The sequence below is a fragment of the Crocuta crocuta genome, unplaced genomic scaffold (genome assembly GCF_008692635.1).
Source record: "Crocuta crocuta isolate KB4526 unplaced genomic scaffold, BGI_CrCroc_1.0 scaffold223, whole genome shotgun sequence".
Classification (NCBI taxonomy): domain Eukaryota; kingdom Metazoa; phylum Chordata; class Mammalia; order Carnivora; family Hyaenidae; genus Crocuta; species Crocuta crocuta.
Window position 1 is genome coordinate 5,684,030 of NW_027529426.1, and position 13,614 is coordinate 5,697,643.

General features: G+C 48.2%; 1 protein-coding gene across 2 annotated transcripts in view; it reads right to left on the bottom strand.

Annotated features, from left to right (window-relative positions):
* Positions 1-8: 8 nt before the first annotated feature.
* PGCKA1 (PDCD10 and GCKIII kinases associated 1) overlaps positions 9-13,614 on the bottom strand; it is a 62,493-nt gene continuing 48,887 nt past the window's right edge. For both annotated transcript variants that reach the window (XM_077758863.1, XM_077758862.1), the window contains 2 exons: positions 2,228-2,281; positions 9-1,203 (listed from right to left, as the gene is read on the bottom strand). In XM_077758863.1, coding sequence (XP_077614989.1) covers positions 288-1,203; positions 2,228-2,259 — 948 coding nt within the window. In that variant the 5' untranslated portion in view covers positions 2,260-2,281 and the 3' untranslated portion in view covers positions 9-287. The remainder of the gene's footprint in view (positions 1,204-2,227; positions 2,282-13,614) is intronic.

Here is a 13,614-nt window from a genome sequence, read left to right on the forward strand (position 1 = left end):
CCCGGCTCGGGCGGGGGGGGGGCGATTTGTGGGTTGCCGAGCAGGCTGTTTACTTTCTGCATGTGCACCGGTGGGCACCGGCGCCCTGTCCCCTCTGATTTTTATCCTGGCGTCCTGAGATAGCCCGTCTACACAGCGGGGCTTTCAATACTTTGCAACAAGCGGCCTGGTGCAGGCACCGCCAGTCACCAGAACCGAGTCTGAGGCGAACGTTAAGGCTGCAGGACGTCAGCTCGGCCCCAGGGGCACACGCACCCGCGTGCCTGGCGCGACACCAGCTCGGGGCCCTACTCGGCCTCGTCCACGTCTTCTCCTGCGGTGGCCGCTTCTAGGGCCGCAAGGGCTTCGGCCACCGCCGCATCCTCGTCCACCGCGTCCTCCCGCCCAGTTCTCGAATCGGTCCCAGGCTCCCCCCCCCCCGCGGCNTCCTCGTCTCTGAAGTAGACACTCAGGGCTTCTGCCGCCTCGGCCGTATTTAAGGAGTCCCAGCTTCTCTTCAAGGGGGAGGGCGTATTCCAGCCGCGCCCCCCCACCCTGGGGGGGATGCCCGCCGGGGGTTCCTCCTCCCGGGGGCTCCTGGAGACACCATCCCCGTCTTCCCCGTCAGCGATGTCTCCTGCTGGGCCCCGAGGGGGAGGGTAATCCGGGGCCGGCATCTGGAAGTCACGGTCGTGTACTCCCAAGGCAGGACCTTCTGCCCTGAAAGCAGGACCGGGGGCCCCACTTTGGACGACGTGGGTCTCCCGCAGGGCCGGCAGCAGCAGCACGCTGTCCTGTCTTCCGGGGCCCCCGCCTTCCGGGAAGGGTGGGGTCGGGAGGGCGCTGTTCGTGGTACTGACGCAGGAGCCCCTGTCCCCCTGGTGCGGCCCACGGTCCCCAGAGGGCTGCGTGGCGGCGGCGGCGGGGCCGATGCCGTTGACGGCACTGCCAGCCTTGTCTGCACAGTGTCCCTCCACTGTGTCCCCCGGAGGGGGCGCTCCCAGGGGAGACCCCCGGGGGNGGCGGGGGGGCTCCTGCCCGCCGCCAGCCCCGCCCCAGCTGGCTGTCCCCTTCAGGCCCCCGCTCAGCAGCTCACTGTGATGCCCCAGGGCTTGGCTGCCCTGTTTGCTTTTCCACTTGCCAGCGTCACCTTCATCCACCTTGCAACTGTTCACCTCGTTGACGTAGCCAGGGGAGGGCACTTGGACTGGATCAAAGAGATAGCTGGGGGGTGACAGGAGCGAAGGTCAGTCGGTTAAGTTCATTCGGGAAGCCCTTTCTGAATAACTTCCATTATTAACACTTTCTACTTCTACTTTCTGCTTCTTTCTACCATTCCTGTTAATTTCTGCGATACTTCCGTGAAGCCTCTGTGTATGTCTAAACCAAATAGATACAGTTGGTACGAACATGTCTTACCCACTGGGTAATAGATCTCAAGAAGAGATCTAAGAGAGCACAGAACACAGGGCAGTGGTTCATGGAATTAAAAACATCCAAAAAGTAACTAAAACAAATGTCCAGTAACAGGAATAAGTGGTTAAGCACCGACGGCACATTCTCTCCACAGAATATTATGCAGTCATTAACACAATAAATAAATATGAAGTCTGGACCAGCATGAAAGATACTTACAACAAACATTTATTATAATAAATGTTTTCTGAATAACCCCTACCATCACACTGTGAGTACAATGGAGTAAAACTTATACGCACACACATATGAATAAATGGATGTGGGTATATAGTTATAGATGGAGAACTAGAATAAAGTGCTATCTGTTAAAGGGAGCAAATTAGTTAATTTCTTCTCCTTTATTTTGTGTAGAGTTCTAGTCATGTTATCCAAATTTGTCTGAAATAGAATCTGGGCAGGATTAAAAACCGTATGTGACTGGGGTGATTTATTTCCAGTGATGCCAGGTCAGGCATCATCTCTGAAACTCCAGCTTGCCTTTGCACTGATGTTCTCTGCAGAACTGCAAGGTTGACCTGAACCAAATTCCATCTCAGAGCATGGTGGCGTTCCCTACCTGCTCTGAACAGTGAGCAAAAAAAAAAATATTTTTTTAAAAATCTAGGTCACAAGATCTCTGAAATGATACCCAGGCAGCTCCAAATGCATAATTTCTTGGCAATGCTGGTCATGCTCCAAGCCAGGTAAACACAGTGAACCCGTGCACGGCCTGTAGGGGGCTCCACGGAAGTCACAAAGTCCTCCATTCAGGGTATTTTTCCAACCTTACCTTTGTATCATTTTACAGCACTTGCACCCCATCTGGATGAGTTTTAGTTACCATCTGGAAAAGAAAGTTAGAAAGAGAGACCATAGTGAATGGCATCTGAATAGGAACTAAGTTTGCTCTCTCCTTCCACGATGCTCCACGTTAGGAGAGCCAGGATTTCTGGCAAAAGCAGAACACGTGAGGAGGGGAGGCCATGGTTACTGGGAACACCTTCACGTTTCTGAAATCACTGATTCAGAGTTCTCAAACACTGACTGACGCCTGTCTCTGCGCCAGGCCCAATCCCCAGGCGTTACCCGTGTCTCCATTCGGCGAAGGAGGAAACACAGGCTAAAGAGTGCTAGGGAGAGAAGGGAGGGATTGAAAAGGATCCATGCCATCTTCTATGTCAATCAATGGCCTCCTGCTGGGGACTAGAGCCTAACCAGGGTGTAGACATTGCCGAGAGAGAGGGGTGTAAGAGAGGGGTGTAAGAGAGAAGAGAGGATTCCTTACCAGGGGATTAGCTACTCAAGTATGAAAAGATATCTGGGTTGGGGCACCTGGCTGGCTCATTCAGTTAAGCATCTGATTTTGGCTCAGGTCATCATCTCATGGTCTGTGAGTTCAAGCCCCACATTAGGCTCTGTGCCGACAGCTCAGAGCCTGTAGTCTGCTTCGGATTCTGTGTCTTCCTTTCTTTCTCTGCCCCTTCCCTGTTCACATTCTGTCTCTCTCTCAAAAATAAATAATTATTAAAAAAAAACATTAAAAAAAAAANTTCTCTTCTGTCTTCTTTCAATCATGATTGAATTCCCAGGACGGGGGTGCCTGGGAGGCTCAGTCGGTTGAGCATCCGACTTCGGCTCGGGTCATGATCTCACAGTTCGTGGGTTCAAGCCCCGTGTCGGGCTCTGTGCTGACAGCTCAGAGCCTGGAGTCTGCTTCAGATTCTGTGTCTCCCTCTCTCTCTGCCACACCCTACTTGTGCTCTGTCTCAAAAATAAACATTAAAGGGGTGCCTGAGTGGCTCAGTCAGTTAAGCGTCCGACTTCGGCTCGGATCATGATCTCACAGTTCATGGGTTCAAGCCCCGTGTCGGGCTCTGTGCTGACAGCTAGCTCAGAGCCTGGAGCCTGTTTCAGATTCTGTGTCTCCCTCTCTCTCTCTGACCCTCCCCTGCTCATGCTGTCTCTCTCAGAAATAAATAAAAACATTAAAAAAAAAAAAGAATTCCCAGGATGCCTTTACCCACACAGAAAATGACCGATGCTCTTTAAGAGGTTATAGACTGGCAGGTTATGGGTTTACACTGATAATAAAATCCACAAATAACCTGTTATAGGTAGCGGAAAAATGGCCTCTGAAAAATAACCCCAACCTAATCTCTGGAATTTGTATGTGAACAACAACAAAAAAGTCTTTGCAGAGTGATTACAGATTCAAGATGGGGAGATTTACTTGGATTCTATGGTTCAGAGCCCAGCTCAGCTTCTTACCAGCTGTAGGACTTTGGACCTCAGCTATTTCATCTGTAAATGGGGACAATGATATGTCTCCCATATGGCATTGTTGGAGATTATAGAAGTTAATATTCACAATAAGCATATACTTATTACTCATCCCTGGTTGGATATAGCATTTTTTTTCTTTCTTTCCTTTCCTTCCTTTCCTTCTTCCCTTTCCCTTCCCTTCCCTTCCCCTTCTTCTTCCCTCCCACTCTCTCTTTTCTCCCTTCCTTCCTTCTTTCTTTCATTCTTTCATATATGACAGGGAAGAGGCAGAGAGAGAAGGAGAGAGAGAATCCCAAGCAGGCTCTGAGCACCAACCAATGAACCATGAGATCATGACCTGAGCCAAAATCGAGAGTCGGACACTTAACTAATTGAGCCACCCAGGTGCCCCAATGTGAAAAAAAAAAAAAAAAAAAAGATGGTGGCCTTGCACCTAAGCAAGATGTAATGTAGCTGCCACAATATACATGCAGGAAAAAAGCATTAAGAGTACCAAGTAATACTTGTTTTCTGGATTAAGGACCAAATGGTCTATTTCTGTGAACTGTGGCACCAATTGAAAGTCAAGTGCCACAAAACTCAAGCGCCACAATGGCTCCTCAGAGGGGGCAGTCATTGGGAGCTCAGCCAGCAGTTAGTGTGCACAGCCATTCACTTCTTCAAAGCACTCTCCGCTAAGTGATCCCATGTCCAGAGCCCCGAGTTTCATTCCCAGCCTCTGCTCCCACTTACGCCTATTTTCTGCTAGTAATTCATAAGTCAGCTGAACACGTAGGCCAAAGAAACAAGTGCTATGCCCACCTCCTCCCCTCCATCAGCCCCCCTTCTCCAACTTCTCCCCCCACCCCAATCCTGCTCTAAACCCCTGCTCCTCTGCATGCTTGCAGTACCTCTATTTACCTTGGACCTGTTTAAAAGCACAATCAGTCAGGAGGATAGGAGGCAAAAAAAAAAAAAAGTCATAGAAAAGTGAAAACCTGGCTTTGAAGTTTTTGAGAAGGCAGACTGTGGGTCATCATAATGTAATTGAAGCCATGGTGAAATATTAATCAGTGTAAAATATCTGGTGGGTTGATTTTAGGATGGCAAGTTCAAGAGGTGTAGCGGGGAAGGGTTTCAGGAAGGAGGGAAGGAAGAAGGAAGAGGGGAAGAAAGAAGGAAAGGACGAAGGAAGGAAAGGAAGAAGGAAGGAGGGGAGGAAGAAAGAGGGAAGGGAAGGAGAGAGAGAGAAGAAGGAAGGCAGTGAGGGGAGGGAGGGAGGAAGCTAGGAGGTGTCAGGCCTTGAGTCACACCTTGTGTTCCCAGCATCCCAGAGGCTGACCCGACCTGTGGAACCCTGGCCGGGCCGCGGTCCCCACCCTCTGCTGCTATGGCCAGGGCCATGTGAACAACACGCTCCAAAATGCAATGACCGCTGAGCTTTCCCAGGCCAACTGGAGATCACCACTTCCCCGTTTCTTACAGAATTTGTAAGTCGTCTGTGGCTTTAGGCTCCCCTCCTCCTCCCCCAGGAAAACCACAGGATCTATATTTTCCTTCAAAGCCATGTAATAGAAAGGATGTTGTAAAGGTTTTCCTCTTCAGGATCAAGTTTCTGGTTTGGCTGCTCAGCCCCCCCCCCCCCCCCCNTCTGTCTCCAGGGACATTCCTTCTCTCACCGAGGCAGCTCCCGCGTCCACGGCTGTGTGACCGCTGACGGAAAGGGTGGGGACTGATGTATTTACACCCAACCTTTGCCTGCCCGTACCTACGACTTCCTTCCTTGTATGAGGATTCCTAATGTCAAATTCAATTTATTTCTCTTCTCGTATGTCACTTCAGTGTCCACATCTTGCTCTTAGCGGGGAGCTCTTCCATTTCCAAGAGCAAAAGGCAAATACTCCTTGTCCAGTGTGACACACGGACATGGAGCGNTGGGGGGGAGGGGACACATGCTCTTCTTAATTAACACAGTTCACGATGGGCAGTCTCTCTGCCTTCTCTCCCCCCCACCCCCACACACTTTGACAACGGCTAGCTTGAAGGTTAGAATCAGTTGTCAGGTGCCTTTTATTACTTAGTAGAATCAAAATTTGCTTTCTCTTTGGACTTTAAAAAAAGCAGCCGAGAAGCAAAGGGCAAATCCTTTGCGACCGTCAGCTGGTTTACACAGGGGAAAAGCAAATACCATTAGGAGGGTATGTCAGCCACCACGGGCGCCCGCCTGCTCCCGGAGTCCTGTGTTGGGGGTTGGCTCTGCCCTGTGCTTTATGTTGAAGTTAAACAGTCCTGTGTTTGAAGATGGACATGTGAATGCTTGGTCAGTTACTAGTCAAGTCTCCTTGCTAGAAAATCCTGTTCCATGAGGCCGGAGAGAGGGGGGGTGGGAGGGGGAGGAGATGGTGGTGGAGGCAGGTGTGGGGGAGGGGCATGGAACAGGAAGACCACAGAGAGTGGAGTGTTTTCTACCAGGCAGAGAAATGGAGTATTCATCAAGAAGACAAGGTATATAGAAAAAGGCTCAACCCAGCTGCCACGGGCTGCCTTTGAAGAGCGATGGTCCTCAAGAGTGATGGAGGCAGGTCAAAGGGCACAGGACCCTGCTTGTAAAGGTTCTACTGGTCAGAACTGGCACTACCAGAGCATCAAAATAAAAGCTACAACAAATATAAAGGGTACAAGCCCCCTGAATAAGAGGAGGACCTATGTGTCCATGTGAATATAAGCTCAGGGAATGCTCCGCCTTACCTGTAGAAAGCCAGCTAACCCACGCACAAGGAATCACAGAGCTAGAAAACACAACCATCACAACAGTAACTGATTCAAGCGTGAGTCATCAGTGGATGCTGAGATTAGTGGGCAAGAGTTTGGGGAGAACAGGATGGTTTGTCTCTCAGCATCTCCCCGCCACGTGCTTAAGGGTAAAACAGTGGAGATCCCAGGCACGCAGTACCTGCACCCAAAGGTGATGTTGCCCGCAAGGAGTCTGACCCGCTCTGGGGGCCCCTGATGGGAGGCACTGACAACTCAGCATCACTTCTCTGGTTTTCCCGCCACAAGAACATAACCTGGGTGGAAGCACGAAGCCACATCAGTCAAGCCCAAATGGAGGGATATTCTGTAAAACAAACTGGTCTGTGCTCTTAACAAGGTGTACTATTATTGTGGAAAACAAAGACAGAGGAGCTAGTCCAGATTAAAGAAGACCAAAGAGATACGACAGCCGGATGAAATGCATAAACTTTTGGCTAAACGGTCCTTACTGACGGAATTGTAGAAATCTGAATAAGGCCTGTAGATTAGGTAACGACATTAAATCAATGTTAATTCCCTGATTTTGATCAATGCCCTGGGGTATATAAGAGAATGCCCTTGTTCTTAGGAAATACAGGGGCAAGTATTAAGGAGGAAGGGCATGAAATCTGTAATTTATTAAAATGATTTCGAAAAAACATTGTGTGTGTGTGTGTGTGTGTGTGTGTGTGTATGCAGAGAAAGGGAAGAATACAGCAAATCTGCTAAATGTTAACTTTTAGGCACAGTGAGCGGAGGGTATTTGCACTTTTCTCATAACTTTTCAGTAAGCCTGATGCAATGTCCAAAGGAAAAGTTAAAGGAAAAAAAAAGTGGAAAATTAAAAAAAAAAAAGCACCAATCTAATGTTAATTGTTGTTCTGCTTGTCCCTGGACTAGGAGCTAACACCTGTGGGAAATCACTGATAAGAAGATATTCCCTATAAAGAAGCACAGGAGGAAAGGTTTTGGAAAGGAGCTCACCAAAAAAGCTCCCTGATTCTTCTGGATTTAGTGGTCACTGTGAGTGCGTCCTGAAGACTGTTATTCAGTATGCAGTCCCAGCCTCTGAAGGCAGAGGTCTGGTTCCCGTCCTCAGCTGCCCCGTCTTCGAGAGGGACTTAGAGCCTGGTGCTTTGGGGCCCATCAGGTGTCTGCCTCCCCTTCTAATCCCAAACTCCTCCTGGGCAACACCTAACTCGGGGCAGTGTCCAGCTCACACGGAGCCCTGCATACTCGCTATGCAAACAAAGGGATGACTGGCGAGTGACTGCTGTGAGTGAATAAAAGGGGAGTTTGGGATTTTACAAGTTATCCCAATTGAGGGCCTGTGCTACCCACGATCGCACTAGCCAGGGGTCCGAAACAAAAAACCAAACGCAGGATCTGAGAGATGGGAGGGACTGGGCTCCTCCCTCTGGGCTTGGGAAACGGCACTTCCCCCAACCTACCCCAGCTTTGTGCAGTTCCCAGGGTCAAGGGCGTTCCGCTTCAAGGATTCTAGTCAAGGAGCTTTAGAGGCAGCTGCTGGGAAGTGGTCAGAGTTTATAGAACTTGGAATACTTGGAAGGCAGACACAATAAAACGAAACACTTAAATCTCAGCTCTGTTTTGGAAAACCAGCTTGCCAGTGTTCAGAGAACAGCTGCAATTTCACGTAACCTGGTCAGCAGGTGAAGCTTACAAATATTTAATGAGTCGTTTCTGGGTACTGAGAAATGAGAGAAAATAATCGCCAGGCGCTGAAGAAAACTACCAGGCGCTTTACAGAATAAATAAGAGATGGCCTGCCCAAGTTCACCGCCAGCGCTGAATTCATAACTGAAGAGGGACAAGAAGATACATTCTTAGACTGCTCAATCGATTTCCTCAGCAGAACCATTGCCTTTGAAAACTCTCGGTGAGTTTCCTTTTCTCCTAAAGAGGCTGAGCTTCAGTGATTCTAGAGGGCCTGAAAGACTACCTGAGGACCTTTATTATCACCATCAAGTAGTCTATTCTAGGCATTCGCAATAGGTGATGTGTGACATGCGTGTTAGCATCACCTAGAGTTGGGTTTGATGGGATATTTACGTGCAGAGATGTGTTTGTAGGTGATTCTCAAAAAGGGGTCCCTGGTCAGATAGGTTTGAGAACAGCAGAGATTCAAGATGAACATGCTCACGGTTATGGAAAAGAACTATTTTACCTTGTTTAGCTCCCGTAGTTACCCAAATTATTTGACCACAGAATTTTTTTTCCCATAAGAGACTTATTAACAAGGAAACTTAGGTTTTGTGAAATATTTTGGGGAAAACAACTGTTGAAGTGACAGTCCTCATCTGGGGGAGTATCGAGCCTCAGGCGACAAGTGTAACGTGGAGTTTAGGTGGCCCCAGCCAGGCAGTCTGTGCCAGGAGTCACATGTTGGCAGTGGCTCCGTCACCAGCTGCTCAGACGTGGGACAGTCGTGGGATCTCCTGAGTCCATCTCCCTTCCGAATCTGACAGTCTGAAAGGGGATTCAGTGAAGAAGGGGAACGTCCCTCTTCGACCCTCTATTCAACCCAGTTGACACACTGTTAGTTCAGTGAATACGGAGGCAAGGCAGGCACCCAGGGGACCCTTGTGCAGGTGAGGTGTCTCTCCAGGGCTTGTGACCCACCCCACCGTCATTCCGCTGAGGTGTTTCTGGGTCCCGAGGCCTCATTCGCCCCAGGGCGTGATCCTGACTCAATGTAAAAAGCTTCTCCTCCGGGTCCCCTGGCTCATCTCAGGTCTGCAGCTCTGGAGTAGAGGTCTCTTCAGCCTCTTTCCAGGGAGCACCGTGGGAGAGAGCGTGTGTCCCCACAGAACCCCCGGGAGGGTGAGGCCTCACATCATGGGGACCCTGTGAGGCTGGAGGAGGTGCACTGCCGAGCCCCCTTCCCCACTGCAGTGGGCTTGGGGGAGACGCAGGTTACCAGTCTTGGGAGCCAAAGGAAGAAATTGTTCTCTGAGGGTGAAATGTCAGAGTTAGGTTAAAATTGGTATTTCTTTTTTTGTTTTGTTTTGAATATATTTTTTAACACTTATTTACTTTTGAGGGAAAGAGACAGAATGTGAGTAAGGGAGGGGCAGAGAGAGAGGGAGACACAGAATCCTAAATAAGCTCTAGGTTCTGAGCTGTCAGCACAGAGCCCGATGTGGGGGTTGAATTCATGAACCGCGAGATCATGACCTGAGCAGAAGTCGGATGCTCAACTGACTGAGCCTCCCAGGCGCCCTGAAATTGGTAAGTCTTGATGAAAGACTGCCCTGGGCCCACTCAAATCGTACTATTGAAAGCACTGCCTGCCTGGCCTCTCCCAGGGCTGGCCTTGCAGGTATATGCACCCGAGGAGGGTGTCTACACTGTTTCTATGGTGATTTCATTGCATGAGCTCTGAGGAACAAGCCAGGTCCCGCTCCCAAAACTTTACTGCTGCTGGAGTCGCAGGGTCCTTGGTGTCTGCCTTGTACGTGGAAAAACAAAAGGCTTTTACAAAGTGAGAATGTCACTCCATTTTTCTGTTCTTGGGGTCCATATACTTGTATATCACAATCTTTTTTCTTAAAAACATTTTCTTAATTAAAACTTTGTTTAATGTTTATTTATTTGGGGGTGTGTGCAAAGCACGAGTAAGGGAGGGGCAGAGAGAGAGGGAGACACAGAATCCAAAGTAGGTTCCAGGCTCTGAGCTGTCAGCACAGAGCCTGACGTGGGGCTCACACCCACAAACCGTGAGATCCTGACCTGAGCTGAAGTCAGATGTTTAACCGACTGAGCCACCCAGGCGCCCTGACTGACTTAAAAGCATTTCTAAGGCTTTTCTTGTATTCAAAATCTGATACCATTGTTTTCTTTTCAGATGTAGTCATTAATCTGCTGACCTTAAGGCAGATGTTTTATGAATGGTCACGGTCATCACATGCTGCCTCCACTGATTCCACGACTCTCTGTCAAATCCGTGGTGTGTACCAGGCTCTGTACCAGGTTCTGGGGAAACAACGGCATCCCAGTGCTCCCCAGAAGAACTTCTAGTCTTGAATGTGTGTGCGGTGGTTGTGGTGGTGGGGACTGTACATGTGGGGTGGGATGGGATTTATATAAACATTTGGGAAGGTTCATCACCCTGCGCTGGCATTTCAGCATAGCGGCTAAAGGAGTAAGCTAGGATCAGAGCTGCGGGTTTCCATCTACCTCCGCCACTTATTAGTTTTGTGACCTCTAGGCAGATTTCTTAGTGTCTTCGGGGCGCCTCGGTGGCTTAGTCGGTTAAGCGTCTGACTCTCGCTTAGGTCATGATCTCGCGGTTCGTGGGTTTGAGCCCCGCGTTGGGCTCTGTGCTGACTGCCAGCTCAGAGCCTGGAGCCAGTTTCAGTCTGTGACTCCCTCTCTCTCTGACCCTCCCCTGNTGGGCCTGTCTCTTTGGCTGTCCCTCCTCTCTGGCCATCCTTGCGCTCTCCCTAGATCTCATGGGCCACCCACATGTGAGCTGGTCATGGGGACCCATCTTCTGGAGCGGGGCACGTGGCCATGAACTAGGAAGTAAAGAGAAGTCACAAAATACATATGGACCAATTTGAGGTTTTGGGCGGAAGATGCTCATGGCTTTTATTTAAAAAATAAATTCAGAATATTGCATGTTTGAAAAGGCCAAAATTTGTGTGAATTAACTGGAATTAAACAGAAGGCACACAGACATTTAACGTTCTGTTGGTAGTTTCGGGGCAGCCCTCTAGATACCTCACCAGTCCCCCCATCCTCCTGTACCCTCGGTGGGAACTGTTTTACAGGAAAAGTTTCAGCAGCTCTGTCTCTATTCTCTGTGGAGTGTAAATTCCTAAGCGTAGACTTCTGTCTGGAAATGAGATGTAATTCATTACTGAATGATCGGGGTAGTTTTCCAATCCTCTTTTTTTCTTTAAAAAATTTTTTCATTACATTTATTCATTTTTTAAAGGCAGAGATAGACAGAGCATGAGTGGGGGATGGGCAGAGAGAGACACACAGAATCCGAAGCAGGATCCAGGCTCTGAGCTGTCAGCACGGAGCCCAACATGGGACTCAAACTTATGAACCGCGAGGTCATGACCTGAGCCTATGTCGAACGCTTAACTGACTGAGCCACCCAGGTGCCCCTCCAATCCTCTTAAGTTTATAAACATTTTGTTTCTCAGAATTTACTTCTAAGCAGTTTCTAAATCATATTTGGTCTTTTATCCTTCTCTATGGGTGTTGTAACAGCAAAATGTTAAAATAACCAAGTGTCTGGAAATATGGGATTAATTTGAACTACCTAGTGTTTACTAATTGGGAAATGAGTGAACAAATCTGACACTGGACGGCTCCACTGCCTGTTTGCTCTTAGATCTGTCCTTGCCTTTCTGCTGCCTCAGTTTCCCAGGGTACCACAAAGCTGAGAAGCCCCTGCCATCTGGATCAGGGTGGGTTCCACCAATGGAAGGTCCTGGTGGAAGACCAGAGAGGGGAGATGGAAGAAGACAGAGTATTTCTCCCTTTTTCTCTCTGCTTAGACAGTATCCTGCCCATCCTAAGATTGGCCAGATCTCCTTCACAGCCCTAGATGCAAACAGCTCTGCCCTCCATGTTTCCAGCTACTGCTCCAGCATCGGGTTCCATGTCTTACCCGAGGGTGGTAGTGTCTTCCTACTTTGACCATCTCTGTGTTGTCTCACCATTTGGTTTCCCAGCTCTGCCAATACCTGCATAACCTACTGACTATAACTTCCCTCTGTTTGAAAGGAAGCGTTCCCATTTCTGACTGGACCTAGCCTAACATAGAGAATATCCTGGCCAAAGGCTTATTAGCTAAGTTACTGAAGAATATACAGCAACAGTATTGGACTCTGCAAAAATTGGTGTTATCTAACATACATGTTGTTGCTGGCTGCGCACCTGACCCAGGGCGGGTCACACGGATGTCCGTGGTGGTTGAGAAGGGACTTTAGCCCCTTCATCATCTCCATCAAGTTCTCTTCCCCTACCCACCCCAAATCAGTCTGTTTCCTGTACAGTGGAACTTCCAGACAAGTCTCCTATTTTCCCTTCCAAGCTCTTAAACCCCTCCTCTAGACTGGTATTTTAAAACTGCCACTGGACAAGGTATAGGGGCATAAGAACCTTCATGCTATTTTCAGTAATCTCATGAAAATACTCAACATCTCCAATGGGTGTGGGCGATAGTGGTTAATAAGTAAGCTTAAATGTTCTTTCTGGCTGCTAAAATAAGGAAGTTATTCCCTATTGTTAATAGAGGTGCCAGGCTGTATGAACCCAATTCCCATCATCAATATAGTGTCAGGAAGCTATTTTTTTTTTTTTCAGAAAAATTTAAAAATATTTATTTCTTTATTTTGGGAGAGAGAGAGAATGTGTGCAAGCAGGGGAGAAGCAGAAAGAGAGAAGGGAGAAAATCTCAAGCAGGGGAACCTGATGCAGGGTTTGAACTCACAAACTGTGAGTTCACGACCTGAGCCAAAATCAAGAGTCAGATGCTTAACTGACTGAGCCACCCACGTGCTCCAGGAAGCTGATTTTTAATATGTCCCTAAATGCTTCAGTGAGGCTCCAATTCAACAGCGTAAGACAAATATCTACAACTCTTAGCACTGATAAACCTGATATCACTATGTGCTTATTAATGTGCTTTTGAAGTATATGTTGAGGAAGTTATGCAGATTATTACAGACAGCTCTGAGGTGACAGTGACTTGAATCATATAGCTCTCAGCTAACATATATATAATCTTATGTAAAATAACAGACTTTCATCATTGATGTGGAGTTGGATATTTCCCCTAAATTCTGCTACTTGGGTAAAATCTCGTTCACTGATGAACCAATAGAACATGACATTGAAAACCAATCCAAACAATCCCTGTGCAGGGAAAATCACCGCAGCAACAAGATTCAGACCAAACTGAAGATGGAGAATAAACCATGACCCTCTGAATGACTTGTTCATGTTTCAAGAATATGAACAGCACATTTCAGAGAATCTTTAGATAATGGAAACAGTTTCTTTGAGAAGATTTAAAAAATCTGAAATGAAGATGATGTGTTTTTACTTACCATGTACAGTTCTGTCTTTTTCATGGGG